Source organism: Daucus carota, chromosome 6 (genome assembly GCF_001625215.2).
Source record: "Daucus carota subsp. sativus chromosome 6, DH1 v3.0, whole genome shotgun sequence".
Classification (NCBI taxonomy): domain Eukaryota; kingdom Viridiplantae; phylum Streptophyta; class Magnoliopsida; order Apiales; family Apiaceae; genus Daucus; species Daucus carota.
The window spans coordinates 32207098-32231531 of NC_030386.2; the positions used below are offsets into that span (position 1 = coordinate 32207098).

Below are 24434 nucleotides of genomic sequence, written 5' to 3' on the forward strand. Positions count from 1 at the left end.
CGGAGGTAGTGTGATATTTTATAGATACAAGTTGTTTAGCCAGGACATATATAAAATAGAAAGAACTGCCGGTGGTAAACTAAAAGATTAGCCAAGACTCCTCAAAACTAAGTACAACAATTTTTTTCTGTAATCAAGCTCAGGTAGCCTGGATTCACACCAAAAGGCCAGAAGCAAAACATGCCACAAATTATTTACTACTATGCACCTGTTCATAAAATATTCAGATATATTAGTATATTACATATTAACATTGCATCATGCAATTTCTTTGACACAAGGAGAGCCAGCTGCTGGACTAGTAGTCTGATACAACAGGACCATCTCGGCTTCGCAATGTCATGCCTGTGGGAACATGCACCAACACACAAACCAGTTTTTGGGACTATAAATGCTTGAAAAGTGATTTCATTTCACCTCCTAAGTTAAACCCCAAACATTTCAAGAAACTCTATATAGACAGACATTAAAGGAAAATGTACACAAGTTCAAAAGGATTTAGTTGTTCGTAAAATAGCTTTCACAAGAATTATCGTTTACAACTTTATTGGCTGTGAGAAGAGGGTAACAATCCATACCCTACATAACTATATTAAAGCCGAAAGGCTCTTACCATGATGTCATCATTAATTTACATTTTTTGCAATCCCTCACACAGTATCTTTTAAACATCATTAATATTGTGTATCTTATACTCCATCCCAATTTAGATGAGCATTTTGCAAAAAAATTTGTCCCATATCAGTTGATCCTTCTCTTCTTTCGATGTATAATTACCAACAATCTTCCCAAATATGTATAGTGAACGCTTGGCAAAAAGAAGTAACATATAAAATATGAATAAAATGTATACCAATAGCAGTAATTATTTTCAGTATAACCACTATTTTTTTATATATATTTAATCTTCCTTTCATAATTTTAATATAATTGATATTTTATCAGAAAGTACTAAAATTGACCCAAGCTTGATATGAAATTTTCAGTTACCTGTTAAACAAGATATATTAGTGCATTAAAATTAGATATTCCTGGCTAAGTTTGTATTCTACCAACAAGTGCCATGACAGTCATATGACGCAAGCTTTACTGGATCATAAAATTAAGTCATGGATAATCCACATACAAAAATAAGAAAATAAAAAATACAGTGATTTAACTCCAAAGTTACAAGGATCCGTTATTGTACAGAGTTTGTACTATTAGTCTGTTAACTACACACACACACACACACATATAAACAGTATATTATGGTAAATAAACTCACGACAGATTATTACCTCAAGCTTTCAGCCTGCCACGTAAGAGGTTACATCTTAAGAGAGTTCAAATCCTGCATTTGATTTGATAGCATACAGTAGCTTTGCTCTCAAAGTGCTTGAACGTTTGTAGCTCGGAAGCTGGACCCATAAATAGGACAGAATAAGCATCTTAACATTCATATTCAAAAAATACCGTGGACACTGGACAGTAACACTTCTCGTGTTTGTCCTTTTGCTTTGATATTTCAATAAACCCTTCTAAAGTAGCTTAACCTAAAAAAAAAAAAAAAAACCCTGATAAATATATACCTTGAGAGTGTTGTAGCATGTTGATGCTGATGGAAGGCGCTCCAAATCTTGTCCACCAATCGCTGCCCATAGAGGCATATCACCTGCAACCTATACATTTTGCTTTGTTATACTACTACAACATTTTGATGGTATGAAACTCTATTACATCTGGAGGGGGACAAAACATCACAACAGAAGAGATTTTGGTATTTCAACCTTCTATATCAGAGAAACATATACACCAGCCACACTAACAGTTCTGTATAGAGTAAAAGCTGTTGAGTGCTATTGCATGATGACAAGTTCAGAAGTGTTGAACAGCTAATGAAGATACTTGCACTTATATATTTAGGCAGAAGTTCATATGTGAAGCAGCAAACCAATATGTTATGCTCGACAAATATTGTTAGTTTTTGTAACTTGATAATACAATTCATACACATGACATGATTCATAAGGGTGCAGTATATATAGAAGAGCCAGACCAGTGTAAATGGAAGGATTTAAAGTTAAAAAAAGGTTCAGATTAACAAAATCCTGTTTTTCTGTGATACCCTTTTATGTGTGCACGCCTGTTCTGGACTAATAACCTGTCTTATCTTCTAGCATAAGAATTCATTTGAATCTTTCTGAGACAACAAAAGTCAAATGACTATCTCAATCCTATCCAGTCTCTCGCAAACAGAGAAAACTCAGCCACACACAAAGAATAAGGTTCAACACCCCCCCCCCCCCCCCCCCCCCCCCGGGGTTTTCAGGTCTCAGCAGGCTGTCATGTGTTAGTAATAGAGGTGTGAGCCGGCATGAGTAGGCTGTTAAAGCGCCTTCAGGATTTTCTGATGGCAAGCAGATAATTAATTAGTTACCTATTTCTTTTTGTTCAGGCAACTTTGAGGAACATAGCTTAGCATACGGATCACGGAGGGAACAACTACTCATGCGACTCATATTAAGACTACCTTTGTTTCCCGTCATCACTTGTATAGATGAGAGACATATCTACCAATATTAACAAGTGCCAGTCATATTTAATAGCAGCAGGTTAGGGATACAACCATATCTGTATAATTTTCATCCAAAAGAGATGTTTGGACTTTATATAGTAGACATTGCATATACACCGCCCCTCCCCATTTCTTGTCAACATTATTACTAGTTTATTTGGCCCAGACATGTTAAAAGCATACTCGCAAATTACATTTTTAATATGTTTCATCAAACATATACAAACCTAAGATTTCAATATACCAAAAAGTATCTATCAGTGCACGACTATAATGTTTTTGATTCCGAGCCGGACACAGTGGTAGTGGTAGCATGTGTTAGAATATAATAACCCTGCCTTCCCTAACACCTTAGGGTCGTTTGGTTCGCCGAATGGTACGGAGTTAATGTATCATTCCTAATATCACGTGTTTGGTTAAGTGTTGGAATGAATATGTTTAATTTATAATATTACTATGTTATTGATTAAATAAGATTATTTTATTATATAAAACATTGTAAATAATTTTTTTATTAATAATAACATTCATTTGTACATATAAATATTTTTTTTGTCATTATGAATGTTTTTTGGAAAAATAAAAAAATAACATTAAATATGATACACATACCACCTCCCCTGTTGGGTTTCAAAAGCTCATACCTTGGGGATATGAGGTATGGGTATTAGAAGAAAAAGAATCAAACAAGCATGAGACATGAGTTTGGTGGATTTCATACCACCCCACCAAACAAACCTTAAAGTTTTAGATGGACCAGTTACTTAACATGGTATTATAGCTCATGCTGGTGGGAAACTCGAATTCGACTCCCTGCCACCCTAAATATTCTCATAATTATTATGGACATGAAAGACAAATTTATGCCCTAAACGGCGCATATGATCCACTCTCGACAAAAAAAAAAGGGTTCCGAGAGAGGGGGAGTGTTAGAATATGATGATCTCAGTAAAAAGCCTTTCACTAGCACCTTAAGGCTATGAACAATTTCAAATGTCATAGATACAACAGGGTACATATTTAATAACATCGATTACCCTAATACCTTAAGACTCGAGATGAGTTAATTACTTAATGGTATGAACAATTTCACATGTTAGAGACCTTTCCTAACACCTTAAGGCGAGTTGGTTACTTAACAATATGAACAATTTTAAATGTCATAAATACAGCAGGGTATATATTTAATAACATTGGTTAACTATGAACAATTTTACATGTCATCAATACAGCAGGGTACATATTTAATAACACTGACTAACAAAAACAGGTTCTGAAATACTTCAAGATGATACCTTGTGAATTGTAAATGTTGGCTGCAAGTGTTTAAACCCAAGTAAAGGAGCTCGAGAACAACTTGTCACAAATTTGAGTAGCAAACATCGTTCATTAGGCTCAAACCCCGCTAACACCTACGATGCAAACAGATGAAACTTAAAAATTAGAGCAACTATATATGTCCCAACTGAGCAAAGTCTATATAATAAGCCAGCCAACAATACCCATGCAATAGAAACTTTGTTGTCAATTGTAAAAGGACATATTTGCAGCAAAAAAATAGATCTCAGATCTACCCATCATGAACTATAAGATAGGCTTTTATATCAAAGTGGTCATCATTGTCGTTATAATATCTCCCCTAGCTATCCGATCCCCACGGGGACTCATTTTAAACACTCAAATCACATTCAATATCACTATATCAAGTCTAGAAAATACATTGACTGAGAACTTAACTAAATCTTAGTCACAAGATTTAGTGTATTACACGTGGCTCATATAATAAAAAGTAAATCACATTTATACAGTCAGAGGCACATTAAAACACATAAAAGGACATATATAATATGTTTTTTTTTATGAATCTTAATAATTGTAGTGTATCTATGTTTCTAACTTGTACCTACTAGATGCCTACTGCAAGATGTAGTCATACTGAAATGTACATGAGCTTATCTGTACACTTGACCCAAACATTGTAAGGTGACTGGATATCCTTTATTCTTTAATTTGGCAAAACATGATCAGAGTATCAGACCATTACAAGGTACCTCTAAAACAAAACTGAAATCCTCTTCCTCAGTCAGACTGTAAGGTTGTACCAGAAGCCACAATTTGCTCTACGAGGCTCTAAAGCATTAGATTATTTGCACTAAGAACAGTGAGTCTGAGATACCAAGTCTCATTTATTTTGTTTCCCTAACAATTGTGCAGTATGTCTACTCCATTAGCTACCCTTTATCAGCAACCCTCCTAAGACTAGACATTAGCCTACCTCTTTGAGTTCTCTTTGCTTACTTCATCTTAACTGAATGCATCGTGGGGCATGTTGTTCATTGGGAATTGAAGAGGGGAGAACGAGTCCATCCTAAAGCTGATTGATATATATACGATTAAGGTAGATTGTTGTGGTAAAGAACACAGCTGGGAGAGCTCTATATGCAGGGTTTTCCACTTTTTTGGCAATTAGTTTCTGGGGGCAATTCATTTATCCAAGCAAGGCAACATACTTAATTGGAAACAAGTCATGTAGAACAAGAAACTAGTACTCGTTTTTTATACCTGCCAAAACAGCTTTACTGTCCGACTCCCTTCGGTATAGCCACCAGTGTAGCGGGTATTCTTTTGTAAATCATCAACATCTATGTCATAATTTCCGCCAGAAAGCAACTGCAGATTAAAATTGGTATTCAGATCACTAATAACTCATATATCAGGTAGAAACACTGTATGTGCTTCAAATGCTTGCTAACAACTACTGTTTTATATATATATATGCATGTCAATCTACCATGCATCTATATGCACATTTTGTGGAATTCAACTTATAATTATACAAAACATAACTGCTGTAGTCGTTGCTCTGCAGAATAGTAAAGATAGGCTTGTTTGAAGCACAATTATCAGCAACACAAATGTTTTCTTGAGAAGCAAAGGAGTGCTCATGTAGTGGCAAAGGTGTTTCTAGTGCGAGAAGATGTCCACACGCCCGACTCTCAAATAGTAAGTGCTGCCTTATATATACTCCCTATATCCCATAATACAAGTCTCTTTTGGAAAAATTACGCATATGAAGAAACTTTAACATCAAACATAGTTTTCATATTCATCCACATTAATTACCTTGATTTAATGAGTAAATAACTAATTTCGATGCAAAATTTGACTAATATGTAAAAAAAAGTAAATGCACTTGCATTTGGAAATAAACAAATACAAGACAAGTAGTGAGAATTAATCATTAAGGTTGCATTGGAACTTGATGTGGTGTGTATAGTGGGATTTTTTTTTTTTTTACCAAAAGAGGATTGTATTGTGGGATGGAGGAAGTAATACTTCAAATTACCCTCTAGGTATTTTTTATCAGGTACAACTGGCTCTTAGGAGTTGAATATCATCAAACTGACTGACTGTATCCGCTAATAACTGGTTCTTATAGTTAGATAACATTGAACTGACTATCTAGGAAAACTTGGTTGTTAGATGTTTATATCATCAAACTGACTGAATCTAACCAAGGACTTGGCCCTTGAAGGGAACAGAGAATACAAATGTCATCATAAAGGGATCAAAGTCACATCCAATTATTCCAGATATCTCTTCCTAGCCAACTCCTTCCAATATCATCACAGGTTTAACACTCAAGACCAAAGAAACTATCCAAACTATTAAGTCATTAATAATGAAAAGCACCCCTAAGAGCCAAATGTAAAGCATCCACCCACCTAAATCTTGTCCGCCTTTAGCCAGAGACCAGGTGACACGGGGCAGAATTGTAAATATGGATATACGAAGTAGAAACAAAAACAAACAGTTAACTTGGGCGGACGACCGTGGAAAGCCTACTTCCCCAAGGGTTTTCCTTTTCCAACTGTGGAAGGGAATAAAAACTTAAAACTATGGATCGCATTTCGCAACTCAATAAGAGACTCATTTGATAATTCAATATTATTTTAACTAACAAGTTTTATATGATGTGGGAAACACATATAATATAATACGTAACAAAATAACCTAATGGACTAAGGCTTGTGATTAATCGGGCTTATTATGAATACGCTACATACTTAATACTTCTGACTTCGAATAAAATGACTCCTTTTAATTTCATACCTGTTCCTCATCACAGGGCCACCCCTGGCATTATGTGGATTGCACATCACATCAAAGCATTTAAGACTTGAGTAAAACAAATTATGAGTGAGCTTTAAAAGAAACAATTCACTCACTTTTATCTAATTTTTTAAGGTAGGTTATTAAAACAACCTGAAGGACAGGAATGGGTACACGCTGTCACTATCTCATTAAATTGCAAAACTAAAATCACTTAATACAGCTAGGATATGAATTAGAATGAGTCCTTGATCCTTAAAATTAATTCATTACAAAACTCAAAGAAAAAATTGATCCCAAGGAAGACAGAGCAAAAGATAAACAAATAGGTATGGATCCAAGTAAAATTATATCTGGAAACTAATTATCGCGTAATATAACAAATTACAAAACATTTTAGAATCAAAGAAAGCACCTGATTAAATTCACTTGCATTAAACAACTTCAACCAAGATGGAGATATAAGATCTGTTAATCCTCTGTAAAATGCATTCGATAAATACCGTACCTGCAATTTAAGGGTTGCTATATATTAGGACAAGTACAATGTTTCAAAATTTTACAGGAAACACTTTCAGACCTGCCGATTGAGTTTATAATCTGCCATTGCATGGATGTACTGCAATTTGTTCTCATTTGTCACACACATATCCTTTCCACCAGGTTTTAGCTCAATTATTTGTCTTTTCCCAAATGCCTCTTCAGTGACCGTAAAATCCAGAAAGAGTTCTTTGACATCACCATCATAATGCTGCAAACACGACATACGCTTATAAACAAAAAAAAAATTCTATATAAACGCAGAATGGCATAGAAGAGCTGTGTGTGTGTGTGTGTCAAAAGATGTATGCTGCACCTGCTATCCAATAACTCTTATATTTGAAGAACACAGAACAGGTTGCCATACTTTTATCTTAAATAACCTATTTGAACCTAAAAATTTCATGGGAAATACTTGGAATATATTTTCTTATGTGACATATATTATTGTAAATCAGTAGATCTCAAAAATCAATATTATCATATAATAGTAGTCATTTAAGAACAAGTCAATCTGTTTCCGGGCATTGTACACCTCATCTAGCGGGTTTCAAGTATTTCAGAAAAAAACCCTTGTTACTCTCTTTATATGCACAATCCGGAAATTGTTAATATTACAATGACATTAATTCACTTGTCTATAAAGTCAACGTACATCAGCATTCTCTTCCCCGCGAAAAACTTGACACAATCATCAGAAGCTACAAATTTTGGTTTAAATCTGACTATTTCGGCTATCTTTAACAATGCATCCTGGTAACAAGCAAGGAGGCCCATATGTTTTATACAATTATATGACAGATAAATAGATGTTCAACACTGGGTCCAAACTAATTTCAAACCCAAACTCTTAAATCATTCAAGAAGTTTATATTAAATAGTAATAACACCTAAGCACGTTTTGCCAACTGGACAAATACACATTTCACCAAGGAACATGCCAAACTAGTAAACTAGATGGATACAAATTCAATATCAGTACATCTGACTGCCAATGCAAACTTAGTATGCCTTCCTGAACGTATATGTTCAAAGTACATTGTTAATAATGTGTTGCATAAAGTAATGATGTTTATATTTTCTTTTAATACTATTTCAAAAATGTAATCTGAAAATTTGTACAGTCATTATATCAAGTCAGGCACGCAACCAGATGTGCATCTAGATTCTAGAGGGTGCAGAATTTTTGTGAAAAAGTATAATATTAATTTAATAGTCAATAAAAAATGCATTGACAACAACTTGCATTTGCACATGTCTGAACTAACTTACTGATCTGTCGAGCGACATGATTGTATTATACATATTTCTATGCAAGTGACATATATGTCATGAGAGCAATGTGAATCTCAATATATCATTGAAGTTTTGTGATGATCTGATGGTGTACAAGGACCACGATTCAGTACTAATATCTGTTACTGAATCAATCGAAGTATAAAAGATGTTAAAGATCTAGGGGAAAAGAGAGAATAAATGAATAAAGTATGTTATCACCAAAATTAAAAATCAAATGGGTCTCTGCCCACCCTCGGTCATGTTTTGTTTCACCCTTGGTTCTAGCATTATGCAAACAAGGTATATAGGTGATAAACTTAAAGCTTTTACTCATAACATTGCAGTTCGGTCCATCTTATATTAATAGAAAACACTTAAAGAGTACATTTGCACACCTTAAAAACAATACAAACATTGTACTTGCTTGTAAAAGGACGAGATCACTTCTTGATCGTTCCTAGACCAATAAGAGCTACTGCTATGGGTGTCAAAGAGGTAAGTCAAGTCGATGGAGGTCCAGCGGCAACTAGTTTGACTGGTTGACAAATATATAATAATGATATACATATTTATACATTTATAAATTTCAAATTTTTGGGTTTTTACAACAAAAGTTTAACATTTACTATATGATCAGGTACAAATGGATATTTTAATTACCAACATCTATCTTTTTCCATCCCAATTGCACACTTATATACGCTGACTGATATATATGCATTATACACTCACTATACATACATATACATGCATAATTGCGTATATATCAGATTTAATCAGTTTATATATACCCGTTTAAATTTAACATGTGTGCATTTTTCTTGTTGCGGTTAATTAGGGTGTTACAAAAATAAGTTATTTTGGTTATTTCAATTATTTTGAACCGGATTTTAACTGGGTTTTGTACCAGTCAACCCGATCAATCGACCAGTCGACCTCCTAGTCGTCAAGTAGAACACAATTCCAACAATTTGCAAGTCAAATCTCTGAATCCACCTAGGCGACTATTGAAGCACCATGACAACAATAGCTAGTGCATGAAAGCAAATAAGATAATATCTCAAGAAAATCTGACATTATTCAATTAAATGTAGGGCTTACCTTCACATACATTAGATTCCTGTAGAGCTCCGGGTCAAGTGTCGATAATTCATCAAGAAAGCTATAGCGGCCTAGGAGCTTTTGAACAAAAACATGAGAAAAGGAATAATCCAGTAATATCCCTTCGTACAGTGCTTTGCCAACAATTCTTCCAAGAAATTCAATCATCTGCACACCATTCTCTAGAAACCTAGCAGCTGTATTAGGGATCAAAAGTCTATCTGAAGCCGAGGTCTGGGAGAATAGCCCATAGCTTAGACATAAATAGTAGTAAACTGTCATTCAAATGAACAAGAGAACAGAATAAGACAGCAGTTGATAACATAAGTGCTCTCTTAAACTTACTCTGGCGAAAAAGCAGCCTTTGCTAAATCAGTCAGAAACTCTTTAGATAAACCACCATAGTCCAGGCCAGCCTCCGGAAGACCACATTCACTAACAAATGACACATTAATACTAGACTTCAACCTTGATCCAAGTGAGTTCAGTTGTTGAAATCCGTCTTCAACAATATGACCACGACGAATTACAATCTCAACAGCTTGTGAACCAGGTCCTATCACTTGACCGGCCATTCTTCGAGATACTTTGTCCATGCTAATGAATTCTCTGAACATCTGAACTCTGCAAACAATGCTTAAAATTATACCGTAGGAACAAAAGAACAGTTTTGAAATTCTTCATATCTTGTGTTTTTTTTTGTGTGTGTGTGTATTTGGGCCTTTTTTTAGTAGGTGGGTAGTGAGCGGAAAGATTTTACAGATGATGCAACAAATTTTTGAAAAAAAATTTATAGCTGGCTAGGAAATAGGATAATGCACAAAACATAGAAAAACATTTTCCCCTGCATATAAAGAGGGCAACCTGAGGTTCTTCATGCTGAGTTATGATACTCGGGCGAGGAACTTTATTACAATTCTATGAAAGAAATAGCTTCTGTGACTGCAAGGATGAAGGGGGAAAATACTGACATTCAAATAACATCTCTTTCAGACTTCAAGGTAAAAGCACATTCATAGCTAAATTGTATACATTGCTGCCTATATAGTCCCACATACTATTTGCTACAATTGATTGGAAACCTTTTGAATGTACTTTCCGACAGCTATAAGATGGCCCAGAGCTACATATAGGAGATACAAGAGCAACACAGATGTGGATGTAATTGTTCGTGAGCATGAAATATATTTCCGCATTTCAGGTAAAATTTCTGGAAAAAAAAAATGCTAGAAGTCGAGGAGCTAAGCCTCGGTGAAGGTAGTAATTAAACAATACTAAAGAAACATTACAATATCACTTTTTGAATCAAATTTGGTTGTAACCAATGAAGAATATTAATGCCAACCAGATTTTCCTAAGCAAAGACAGTATTGCCATATATAGTGAAAACAATAGAATACGCAAATAGAAGTAACAACATCAACAGATGGCAACTTTAAGGATAAACACACTCACATCTGATTTACATAAACTCCAAACATCTATAACAACTGTAACTAAAGCTCACGAACTGTAGAGGACACGTTTTCACGAAAATGCAGAAAGGGTCAGTATACTTACCTCTCTTTAAATGGGAATACATGTGGAGTGGTCGTAATGACAGAATGTGTGCTTGGAACAGCCAAAGAGTCATCAGCTTTGAGATTGGTAGATAAAATTTCATGTGTTCTGGCAGCCACAGCAATTGGGGGCCTATTCTTTCTAGCTGGTGATAGCCACAAAGAAGGAGGGCAAAACTGGTGCCTGCAGTCCCTTTCATACAATAGGTGTAGGCATCGAACGGCAGCATCCATAAAAGTTACACTCTGTTGGCTTATACTGTGGGTCAAGGCATTATATACCAGGGTATTAAGCATTGATGCAATTTTCCGTTGCTTCTCCAGAGTAAAGGGAACCTGGTATGATTCTTATATTAGTTTTCTACTCAACTCAAAGAATCTGAAATCATAAAGTTAAAGCACATTGGAAACATAAAAAGAATTGCGAGTGTTACTGTACCTGCTTTTCATAGAACTCAATGTCATCAAGAACTAACAACAAGTGTGAATAAGTAGCACAGAATAGATGAAAAAGACAACGGGAACTATTTGATAACCCTTCTGGACCACATTTTAAAGTCTCTACTTCCCAAAAATCTATAGAATCCTCATCACTCTGATCAGCAGTAGGCAGGTCATTGTTCAAATTCATGTTATCAAAATCTGAATTTGACTTGCCAGTGATTTTATGCAAGACATGTAACCATTTATTGCCTCCATCTTTAGCTCCTTGCTTTTGCTTTCTTTCTAATATCTTACCACTGTTGCTTCCAGATGGTTTAGTTACAATGTTTCCTGCTTGAGGACTCTCACTGGGAAAAATAGATCTTTCGAGCGCTTCCCACAGTTTAAGGAGAAACCCAGGAGTAAAAGATAACATGTTGAGAACAGGCAATGATCCCACAGGATGTAGTTGAGAAAATATCCTCAGCATGCAAAAATAGTAATATGCAACATCAAGCAGCTCCCTTTTTCCTTGGGACTCTAGAATGTCCTTGGGTGTGTTATGACTAATGGGAATGGAACAATCCTTTTCAAAGGTTAACAGTTTCATAAGATGCCATTGCTGACAAGCAGGCTTAAAATAGTCCATGAAAGACATCTTCAAAGACATGTTAGTGGTGCACAGATCAATCAGCATCGTCTCAACAGATTCATCAGAACCTTCAGCATTTTCATACAGATCCTGATTAACCTTTCTAAACTCTCCAACTTTCTCAAGACAATATAACAAGTCCTCAGCAAGTATGATAACAACTTGGATGTACAGAGTATAGTCTAGATCTTGGGTAAAATATCCATGACCATCGAGAATGTGGTCACTGCATGTTGCAAGACATAATATGTTTCCAAGAGCCCAACCAACTTGTGGCATCATTCTAGGTGATGATGGTATCATCAAGTGATCCACCTTGGAGATCTCCTCTAATATTCTCTCTTTCGAAATCTGCCATCACCTGCCACACTTTGATCAGCATCCTAGAGTTTTCAGATGAGCCATCAAATTCTAATGCAATTTTTAATCAGAACGTGAACAACTAAAACTTAGCATATTACCTTTATATCATTTCTTTACATATTATTTTTTTTAAAGGCTTCAAATATGCAATTGTAAATTAAATAATAAGTTTAGTAACAATAAGCAAAGTATAATTCAACAAAGGATCATGATCATACGAACACTGCACTAGGAACATTGATTACTAATGGGGAAAGCAGGCCAAAATGCAAAGAATTGTATACATTTATAAATCATTGGATATGTTTAAATAGATAAAATTATTATATTGTTTGTCTTTTATGTGTGGTCTAAAGGATTTAACACAAAATTAGGATATTACTTCTGATTTGGGTTTTTCGTTAACATTCTAGTCAGATTACTTGTAATTAGACTGTTTGGGGCATAGTAGATTAGTACTTCTATCAGGCTTGGAGTCCTATATAAGTCATGTTTCCTCCCACATTAGACTCAGATTTAATTATTACATATTACTGGAATTAAGATTCCCTCTTTTATCAGTTGTTACTTGCGATTAACAATTTTCCACTCTTCAGGAGGTGTTAAATCCTTAAGCAAATGATGTACTGCAGTTTTTAATGCAAGCTTACCTATCTAATGTTGTTTGGCTGATCATCTTTTTTATTTTTGTCCTACAATTTATGTGCACAAATTACTGGGTGGAAAAAGTGGATGACAGTAGTTAAGCAAAATCAAGACTTCTGTCAAAGTATAAATTGAGACAGAGTGTCTTTATTCCTGAAGGACCTTACCAGTAATGCTCTGAAGCAACGCAATAACACAGACTTATGTCTTAACGAAGATAAGAGAAATGCTGGTAGGCGTTGTGTAAACCATGGGATAGACAGTAAAAAAATGAAGAATTGTTCAGCAGCATGCTGCACGTCTAAGGAGTCATTCTTCTCTATATCCAATATATGAAAGGGCCGTAGAGATACAGTAATTGCACTGGCTGTAATCAGTAGTTTATCGTCTTTCTGACCTGCACCAGTCAATTGTGGAAAAGGAGCGTCCAATCTAATGATATATCTTCTGACACAAACAAACAAATCACTTTTGTTACTGCCCATAAACAGAATTAATTCCTTCACTGCATTGTTGGCATCCTGAAAACTACTCTCAGAATTATATTTCCACGCTTTCGCATCGGTCAACATAACAAGAAAACGCATTCCTAGAGATGTAAGAATTACAAACTCATTAGCCCCTTGCCGAGTATAGTCACACTCCGCTAGTATAAGTAAGCACAAGGAAATCAGCTTCTTTGCTTGATAAAGCCATATCCTCCTTTCTTCCAGCGAACAAGTGCTTAGAAGACAGAAGTTTTTCTGATGATCTACGATAAAGAAAACAATAATATGAGTGCAAAAGTTCCATAAACTTCGAGATAATTAAAAAGGAGAAGATGTTGCGATTGAACATATTCAGCATTGACAAGTATGCAAAGGTTTAACAATACATCAACATCTACTCAGGTATGTAATATTGAGATCAGATTTGCAATGTAATGACTCACCAGTTGAGTTCAAGCTTTCCAACAATATTTTAAAACACATCTGCATACAATTAACATCTCTAGCCTGAATTTTACGATATCTAGTCGATAAACACGTAGTGAAGAAAAGAAATGGTCTCAACAAACTAGAAGAAATCCACGTGGCTGTGATCGTAGACATCTTGCAACAACTAATCATATCCTGCCAATCCCGTTGAAGCTGCAACGCAATCATCTTCGTCGAATAATAGCTCCTCCAAACTCTCTGCACAATTCACTTGACCACATAAACTAAAATCAACTAAATATTGCAAAATTAGTCAACTGAAAAAGACACAAACCTGTATAAATAGAGCAGCAGATGTAGCTTTTCGAGTATAATTGCGAAGCTCCCTTTCTTGAGAAACTCTCTCAAGTAGAGCATCTCTACTGATCTCTTTAGCACTAGCACCACGTAATGATACCTAATTAACCCAAATTAGCACAATTAATTGACATTTACACAGTGCTTGGATTGATTTGGCAGAAATTACACACAATTAGCGATATTATACATACATACATGTACAATTGAGTTTGTAAGTATATGCCAAAGTAGATAATACCTGGTGCTTTCTTGGTTCGGCCATGGGGACGGGCGATTATCGAGTGAGGGGACGATGAGCAAGAACTGCTTTTATTATTAAGCTTTAATTTAATTTTAATTTCATAGAATGCAAGAGATTTACGAAACAGATGATTCAATTTATTCAATAATAATATAATATCAAATATTTCACTCATTCTTCACATATGTCCACCAAAATGTTGACCATATCAAATAATTAGGTTATGTGCAATAACTAAATTTTAGTTGGAATTTAAGTTTATCAAATAATATATTTGGGTGAAATTGGTAGGGAGAAATTTAATGTATTCAAATTTTTATTAAAATTAAATATTTCAAGTAATACTCCCAAATCGAGTTATTTACAATTTAAGATTATAACATGAAATATATAATTTTTCAACACGATTTTAATGTAAATGATTTAACTTCACTTAAAATTTTTGGGAAAAAATTGAATATCGGACAAATTCAGAAAAAGGATAAAAACATTGGACATAAAATAAAAATATTTAATTATATGACTTTCATATATATTAAAATTCAAGTTATTGTTTACATATAATTTTTTTTCTTTTTATTACATCACATATATTAGACTCATTTCTATCCAATTCGATAAAAGAATTGTATAAATTAATAATTATCATTTACTTAATATTACTAATTCATCCCGGTGATCATGAGGGAAAATTATTAATCAATTTGGTATTGTTATCACCTTAAAAAGAGAATAAATTAAACTAATTAATTATCACCTAAAAAATTATTTAATTTAACACAAATATTTATAGGAATTCGGGCATGACCCATTTGCTTGTTCTACATGGCCAATTCAACAAATCAACAATTTTAACCGCCATTTTTTATCAGAAAAATCTAGCTAAAACTGCACATCAGTAAAGAAAAGAAATCTCCAAGCGAAAAGAACAACAAACTTCAGTACTGTGAAGTGTGACTTGACACTACTATTAAACTTTTCAGCAATGTTGCACCTAGCAAAACAGAAACAAACGAACTGGGAAGGAAAAAAAGAAGCTGTGACTCAACTCAAATTAACATAAACTCGAGGCAAGGGATTCATTCACTCGACTGAACAAAACAACAGGACTCAGAAACGTGACTCTGCTGTGAACTCTGCTATGAACTCAAAAATCGAAACAAAAGAAAAACTCAATAACTCATAAACTAAACTCAGCAAGGGCGGCAGGACGAAACCAACATGAACTCGGAACAGAAAAACCTACAAAACCCAACCAATTTCAGAACTCCCACTAGCGACTCAACGATAAAAACTACGGGACTTCAAACATCCCAATCTGAACTTAGCACAAAAGAGCATACAACAACCCACGCAATCTGCTCTGGACTCAGTGGTGGTTTACGCACATATGACCAATTCCAAAACTCACAAACACATATATAATTCTGCACTGCTAATTCAACTTAGAGATCGAGAACTCAACCACCGACCTACACAGCCAACTCAGTTCAGAACACAAAACAGCGACTCAAGGAACGGAGAAAGCAGAGCAGGGGCCAAAACAAAACACAGCAAAATAAACTACAACTACAGCTCAGCTTCGGATAGAAACAGTGTAAAACCAACGTGTCAACTCAAACATAAAAGAAGAAGGGGACGACTCTGTTTTTTTACCAGAAACAGGGAAATGGGGTTTTTGTAATTTAAGTAAAAACTGACTTATTAAAAGCAGTGTAGATCGATTTAAGAAGATAGGCGAATAAATGCATATAGTATATTTATATTAATGTTTTTAGAAAAATAAACTACAAAATTAACGATAATATATATTGTAAGCTTGAAATCCAGACACTAGATCCCCACACAAATTTGTTTGTGGCTAGTAGGGATGTGCATGCTGCGGTTTGGTGCGGTTTGCACCTAAAACCGCAACCGGAACCACGAAGGTGCGGTTTCTAAAATCGAAAACCGAAACCAAACCAAAAACCATTGGTGCGGTTAGGTTTATAATATGAGCGGTTCCGGTTTCATATGGTGCGGTTCGGTTTTCACACCGTGAAAAGTCCGAAAAATTAAAAATCATGAATCAACACTTAAAGGGCAGAAAACAAAACAAATTTTAGCTTGACTAAGTTATACTTACCTGCACTCTTGCGGTGAGTCCATGGTCAGAGCTCTGTCCACAATTGAGTAGCATCACCCTTTATTAGTTAACGCTCTGGCAATCATCCTTTGTATCCAGCAAGAGAAAGAGTGAAAGACAATTTAAGAACAATATAATAACCAGGCAGGTTAATGTAGCAAATTAGCTTCTTCTGGCAAAGGCATGGGACAAAAAGACTAGTCAGCATGAAACATAAATAACTATTACAACAGGAAACATTCGATATGGCAAGCAAGAAGAGAAATGTCATGATCTGAATGAAGAATTATTATATCTGTCAAACAAAAACCATCTTGCAAAATGCAAAGTAAGGTATACCTCAGACGCATCATTTGTTTGAACTTTATCTTGATCTGGAAGGCTGGAATTCTTGATATGAATATTTTCAGAGAAGGTAAGAAGACCCGAGGATTAAAGACTCAGCTGCCAATTAGAATTGAAAGTTAATGGCAGGAGCTAACTTGGCACAAAACAACATTATCAAACAGGACACTGAGGAACATTGCAGGTTAGGAAAAGAATAAAGAAACAAGAATATGTGATAGTTCTTAGATAATACCTGGGCACCATCCAAGAATATGAGATCAACCAAAAGACTGAACTTCTTGTAATCTACATCTGTAAAGCTGAAAAACATAATTGCAGGCCCATATATATATCAAATCAGTACATGACCAAAGAGATCGGTGCATAAGCAGACCTGCAACGTTAGAAAGACATAAAAAAAGAAAGACAGAGTACATAACTAGTTAACGACAGCAAGTACATTTTACTTGATATTGATGGAGTAATACTAACATTGTTTATTATTAATATTAAGATGGATTAGTGTCCTAACTATAGTATCATTTGATCACCCAGCAGGACAATATTAACTTATAACAAGTACTTAACTAAAACTTTAAAAGTATCAAACTAAAGAAGATGGACTTACGGCATACTTGCATACTAGAGTCAGCTTAGAAGGAGATGCAGAAACCCAGATCAAGCACCTGTAGTCAGACTTCAGAGTACATAACTACATATGTACCAAAAGAAAATAATGCAGATCAATTATTACCTACTGAAGCAAATAAAAGGCAGAGTAACAGAACTGTCCAACATTTCAGATACACTTTAGAATTCAAAATACACTGAATGACTGAAGCAAATTAGAATATCCAGAACAAAATACACTTCATAATTCATACTGTCTAAATTTAGATACATCAAAAGCAGGGTGGATCGATTTAAGAAGATAGGCGAATAAATGCATATAGTATTTTTATATTAAATTTTTTAGAAAAATAAACTACAAAATTAACAATAATATATATTGTAAGCTTGAAATCCAGACACTAAATCCCCACACAAATTTGTTTGTGGTTACTGGTTAGTATAAATATGCACAGTTGTCAAACGATAACAGTGAGAAGAATACCTAGGGCCATTAAGAAGACATCAAAGGAATTGAACTACATGACTTCTTGGTCACAATCAGAAAAGGGTGACACAATGTCCTTAAATAATCTTGTCAAAAACATATAGTTACTTTGCTACTAATGTTGCAGTGGTTTGTGTGCATTAGAACCTCATGGACCTTGATGCTGTGAGATATATGTAAGAGCTCCATCTCTGAGCTTCTATCATTTAGACACCGGAACGTCTCAAACCTGAGAGAACTTGAGTGTATAATTGCAGTATAATGAATAGGGTGAGGAAACAAGAAAAACATGGCACATCCAGATTCCAACAAATTCAACCTTGGAAAATCTAAAAATCTGATAAAATCATCCTAACAAGAAAGCAAGTACCTGGTACATAATTCGATTCTAATTGAAAGCCACAACAGAATAAACCTCTGTGGCTTTGCTCTACTTCTATAAATACTCAGAAACCTCTACTCTATAAAGACGGTCTATACTGCTAATGCTGGCTAAAAAAATCTAATATAATTACTAGCATTTGAGTGAAACAGTGAGCTTCTTGGCAACATCGCTTGTGCAGTTACTAGTCCCGAATGTCTTCTCCGACACATCAAGCTCACACAATTCCTTGCCTATGCATGCCTGTCATTTTACATTACAAAAGATATCACTAACAATCCAAGATATTTGTGCGACAAATATAAAATAGGAACTAAGATAAATATAAAATAGGAACTAAGATATACCTTCTTTATGGCAGCAAGAGTGTTGGGAGAATCACATGAGCCTTTTTGGAATGGTTTGGGAACGGGTCCGCAGGTGCCATTAGCATTACCAAAGCTTGCAAAGGAAACTTCTGTAAAGACTTTGCCTATAGCCGTTGTAGCCGCCGCACCATACATACCAGGGGGAACGTTTTGAAGCATCCTGTCTTCACATGATAACACTAGTGTGGTATCTGCTGGCGCATTTGCACAAATATGCCCTGTTGGCACAGTTTGAATGCTCACATTTGAAGGATCGCCTCCAAATTCATCAAATAAAACCATCATGTTTCCAGTGTCCTTCAAAATGGATCTTGGTATATGATACCTAGAAAGGTTGTACCATAAGTTAAATAATCTGATGAGTGAGGATGTATCAGAAATGCAGTAAAGAGAAAGAATAGAATTATATATATATATACCATCTCTGAGTAGAAGCTCCACACTCTGATCGACACTTTTTGTCTTTACCCCTACCATAATCACCCCGGTAATCACAAGAATCACAACCTTGATTATTTGCAAAAGCGCTCGGCCAAAATCGACCAATGTTAAACCCATTCACCCATGCAAGTCCTTTCCCCATTCCTAATAAATCAACTACAACAGGATCTGTTCCTCGTGGAGAATCAAATGTAGTCTGTCACACAATAAATTTATAATTGTTAATATTATTAAAAAGAGCTTTGATTTATATACTTATTCAGTTTGAGTAAAGTTAGAATCACCTTGAACCAAACAAAAGGCCTGTCTGAAATAACACTTTGATCCCATCTACCACTTCCGAGATGCATTTTCCTGAGAATGCCTCCTAGACCAGACCTCAGCTCCCACTTAGTCAAGACCATGCTGTGCATACTATTTTGCGAAACCACTTTAACAGGGCCACTAATTCCGTTCACATAACTTTCATAGTGAGCATGATAATTCTAGAAAACAGTTCAAATTTATATTAATATGCGTATTAATATCCCAGAAAAGAGGGGTATTGAACTAAGTTTGAAATAAGTTTTGTGGACTTCTTACCGCATATCCAGCATTGACGGTGAGTATAGACAAATGATATAGCTTCCCGAGTTCAATATTGAGAAGTTGCTCATATATAAATCCATGGCTAGAATATGAACCGGACCATCGATCTGAAATTTTGAATGTATTTCAGAAATTTCACCCTTATGAATAAATAATCAATCATAGATATCTCAAACAGATGGCAGAATTAGATAACGTACCTATGTGCTTCCCATTAAGAAAGACATGAATTATTGGCCCACTAACATTAGCATGCAAGAGGATCTGTTCTCCGAATTTGGGATCATGGACTGTGAACTGGGTCATGTACCACAGATAGTCACTAGTATCATTTGCTATCTTCTGGTCAGGAGCTTCATCAGATAAAAACACGTTGCTTTTAATCAAAGCATGTTTTTCAAACAACGGGTCCTTGTAGTGGATCGGATACTCCCTTTTAGTAGCCCACTGTAAATTAGTTCTACTTGGAACCCTTACTTTAACCGAGGTTTGTGCTCTAACCTGTAAAAATCGTGATCATTATTAATATACAACAATAAATAGCTAACAAATTATCAGAATACAGAAATCGCGTCACAAGAGCACATAACAGCTGAAATGTTCAGTATATACCTTAGCGGTGTTAAAGGTTTCAGTTTTGCAATCTTTAAGGATTGTTACACTCCAAGCTGGTACCGTGAAGTTCTTGCCTAGTAGTTCAAGTGTAATGTCTTTGTCATCATGTGAATTTCCGAGGAAACAAGCTTTGGTTCCATTGAATTCAAAAATGGTCGACTGAAACAATGCATCATACAATCAGAGACCATATTTAAATCCGCCTTATTAGATATATGCCAACAAAGAAAAGAAATATACAGATTCCAATTTATTTTTGTCAAAAGTCTTTGTTGTTGAATTTCCATAAAGCATGATTTTTTCTAGTGATTTCAGTAGGAGATGAAGATCCTTCAGGTGACCCCACTTTGGCTGATTCAAACCGCCTGCAATTTATAACATCAAGATCACACATATTAAGTACCACAATTTTGCTTCATATTGTTATGAATTGCCTGCAGATATATAACATAATACCCATACCATATTCATCCAGAGGTGCATCATAATGATATGATGTGGTGATCAAAGGTCCCCCAGCCGAGCGCCCAAAATTTGTACCTCCGTGATACTATAAAAAAAAGTATATAATATACATTGTTCTCGACAAAAAATGCATTACATAATTCTATAGACTATATATACATTTACATCAATTAGAACAGACCATGTAGTAATTCATCACTGAGCCATTCAGCTGAAAAAAGCGAGCAACAGAAAAGGCAACATCTTCTGCAGGTCTGTGATGGACACTCTGACCCCAGTTCTCAAACCTACATAAACATAGTACAAGTCGTAATATGGTTTAAAAGTTTAAGATGATAACAATGAAACTATATAACACTGTAATAAGCATAGTTAAATCAAACATGCTAAGTTATCGATACTAACCAGCCAACCCAATTTTCTGTCCACATCTTAGGGCTGTAAGAATTGTTGGGCTTAAAACTATCGCAGTACGGACCATTGCAGGCTACGAGCTATTCATTCAGAATACAAAAACACATTACAAACTAGATTTTTACCATAAAATCAGCATAAGCATTCGAAGCTGAATAGTTTTACCATGGGAGGTGGAGCAACAGGGTTATTCTGTTGGCACATCAACCAAGGGACACCAATATCAAGCGATACAGCAAATTTAGCGCACCAGTCAAGATACTTTAGTCCGTCTTCTCCAAAGGCCCCCATGATATCTCCATACTCATTCTCAATCTGTTGATTTAATGACAAAGCAAATATAGTAAACTTTTCTACAAAATTAAAACTGAAAATAAACAACCAGAGTAGACACAATGATAATATGTGTATAAACCTGAGCAAGTATAATTGGGCCGCCTTGAGAAGCAAATAGTTTTTCTTTCTTAGCCATATCAACAATCAAAGTAGTAAAAGTCTTCATCTCACTCTGCTCAGTGCAAATAAGAAAAGCAACAGAACACACATATAATCCCTGGTTAATTTAAATGTCGAAAAATCGTTGCTATGATTTACTATTGAGCAGTATATAAGCACAAGCTAATTACCATGAAAGGTTTGTTGTAGGTTCTAAACACTATTCCTGGCAAATGCTTCAACCACACAGGAAATCCCCTGCCACACAAATTGCAACATTCAAAAATCGATAAAAAGTGATCGTTATAAATTCGAATAAATTGATATAGTTACCCATAAGTCCATTCAGCACAAACATATGGCCCGATTCTAAGAATGGCATTAAGACCATTGTCTTGAACAGTCTTGAGGAACTTTACAAAGTTCAAATTCCCTGAAAAATCATACTGAAAAACGCAAAAGATTGTTCAGACAAGTAAAAAAAAACAGATAAATAATGTGTTAGAGTTAGACGCAAGTACAAAGACAGATTGATATCATCTCTTACCTGACGATATTCCGGCTCATGATGATTCCAGAAAATGTATGTTTCGATCGTGTCCAAGCCTCCATCTTTTGCTCTTTGTATCAAGTCAGGCCACATCTAACTCAAAACATCAAGAATACAACGTCAGGAGACTTTACAACAAGACTATAATGATGCATGGTTAATAAGCATACCTCTGGAGTACTACGTGGATAGTGAATTGCTCCAGAAATAACAAGTTTTCGCTGACCATCGAATAAGAGTGATGTGCTATCATAGGTAACGTTAAGAGCAGTAGACAATATGCATATTGATAGTAACAGAAGGCTTAAAAACAGTGTTCTGAGCGCCATTGTTTTTAGAACGGAAGATGGAAGTAAGATGCTACGCAGCAATTAAGGAGTATATATAGTGAAGAAGAAGGACAATGGATTGTAATTCAAATTCTTTGAGATAGATAATTATGAAGGATATGTTTATCTGGTTGATCTGTAGTTGTTGAGTTTAGTTTAACTTCAACTCGTTACAAAATCAAAATTAAGATACCCACATCAAGTAAAATACTGCATACTCTTTTCAAGAAAAGAAGGTAAAGTGCATACAGATAGGGCTGTTTAACGAACCGAGCTGTTCGCGAACAAGCTCGAGCTCGGCTCGTTAAGAGCTCGTTCGGCTCGGCTCGTTAAGTTAACGAGCTCGAGCTCGAACACAAAAAATTGTTCGTTAAGTAAACGAGCTCGAGCCGAGCTTTTAGTATGTTCGGCTCGAGCTCGACTCGAGCTCGCTCGGCTCGAGCTCGGCTCGTTAAAGCTCGAAAAAATGTAATATTTTTGGGTTTTTTTTTATAATTTATATATGTTATTGAACTCAGAATTCAACATATAATTTATATATATATATTTTAGTGATGTAACCAAAATTTCGGAAAATAATAATTTTATATAGTTTGCTATTTTAGTGATCCAACCGTATGGATGTTAACATATATACATTTTAGTGATATAAACAAAGTTTCAAAAAAATTAAAATTATTTGGTTAGCTATTTTAAGAGTCAACTAGCGGTTTGTCTTTATTTTTTTTCTGGCTCGGCTCGGCTCGACTCGACTCGGCTCGGCTTGTATTTGTTCGCGAACAAGCTCGTGTTCGGCTCGTTAGTTAACGAGCCGAGCTTGAACACAATTTTTTGTTCGATAAAAAAGCTCGGCTCGGCTCGACTCGTCAGAAAAAAAATTAAAGCTCGGCTCGGTTCGGTCAAAACTCGGCTCGGCTCGGTTCGTGAACAGCCCTACATACAGATATGCTAAGGTATGTGACGGTCAAATAAACAACATTAAACTTTCGGAGTTAAAAGTCTCACAAACCTATTTATATTATACTACTGTTATACTTATCAAAGAGGAGGACGAGTACTTCTAATTAACACAATCTCCATATTTTAATTTAATTTTGATTTTGTAAATAGTTGAAGTTAAACTAAACTCAACAACTATTCCTCTCGCACTTCTTAATGAAAAAAAAACTCTTTTTTCTTTCTTTTTTTTGACAAATAAATGATTTTATTAACAGAAATCACTCATGGGAAACCAGCTGGGACAATCCGGTTATTCAATGAGTTCTTAATTAATTATATCCAGTGTTCTAAAAATCCCCGATTTAACCGATTAATCCCCGATTAATCCCTGCAAGATCGGCCACCGATCCTATTTTTGAAATCCGATTAATCTTTATATATATTTCTTAATCGAAGTATATGTGATAAATTATTAGAATTAAAATATTATATTACTTTAAATATGAGTAATTATAAAGTTTATGAATATCGCAAATATATTAGTTACCAAATAGCTAATATAATAATAACTAAATATTAAATAATATTTT

At 35.0% G+C, this 24434-nt stretch overlaps 2 protein-coding genes and 1 long non-coding RNA gene across 4 annotated transcripts; all 3 read right to left on the reverse strand.

Annotated features, from left to right (window-relative positions):
* Positions 1-66: 66 nt before the first annotated feature.
* On the reverse strand, positions 67-14903 carry LOC108227597 (E3 ubiquitin-protein ligase UPL7). 2 transcript variants are annotated; one of them, XM_017402833.2, is made up of 15 exons: positions 14747-14902; positions 14483-14605; positions 14163-14406; positions 13399-13982; positions 11588-12574; positions 11150-11484; positions 9935-10213; positions 9590-9842; positions 7251-7421; positions 7086-7178; positions 5120-5227; positions 3853-3969; positions 1572-1661; positions 1281-1400; positions 67-345 (listed from the first exon to the last, which is right to left on the reverse strand). In XM_017402833.2, the coding sequence occupies exons 1-14, from the start codon at positions 14768-14770 to the stop codon at positions 1317-1319; spliced, it is 3492 nt and encodes a 1163-aa protein (XP_017258322.1). In that variant the 5' UTR covers positions 14771-14902; the 3' UTR covers positions 67-345; positions 1281-1316. The 2 variants fall into 2 exon arrangements, 1 of the variants encoding a protein (XP_017258322.1); XR_010284732.1 differs by lacking the exons at positions 67-345; positions 1281-1400; positions 1572-1661; positions 3853-3969; positions 5120-5227 and having other exon boundaries at positions 9600-9842; positions 14747-14903.
* A 433-nt stretch (positions 14904-15336) lies between these two features.
* Positions 15337-18023, reverse strand: LOC108226900 (uncharacterized). The gene is made up of 3 exons (XR_001807753.2): positions 17830-18023; positions 17455-17521; positions 15337-17318 (listed from the first exon to the last, which is right to left on the reverse strand). It is a non-coding gene; the product is annotated as an uncharacterized LOC108226900 (long non-coding RNA).
* A 575-nt stretch (positions 18024-18598) lies between these two features.
* On the reverse strand, positions 18599-23086 carry LOC108226450 (beta-galactosidase 15-like). The gene is made up of 17 exons (XM_017401414.2): positions 22747-23086; positions 22574-22669; positions 22360-22472; positions 22218-22284; positions 22007-22099; positions 21757-21906; positions 21583-21671; positions 21359-21464; positions 21175-21262; positions 20953-21077; positions 20710-20871; positions 20298-20598; positions 20092-20204; positions 19794-19994; positions 19488-19705; positions 19048-19393; positions 18599-18943 (listed from the first exon to the last, which is right to left on the reverse strand). Exons 1-17 carry the CDS (start codon positions 22903-22905, stop codon positions 18833-18835), a joined length of 2538 nt encoding a protein of 845 aa, XP_017256903.1. The 5' UTR covers positions 22906-23086; the 3' UTR covers positions 18599-18832.
* Between the last annotated feature and the right edge of the window lie 1348 nt (positions 23087-24434).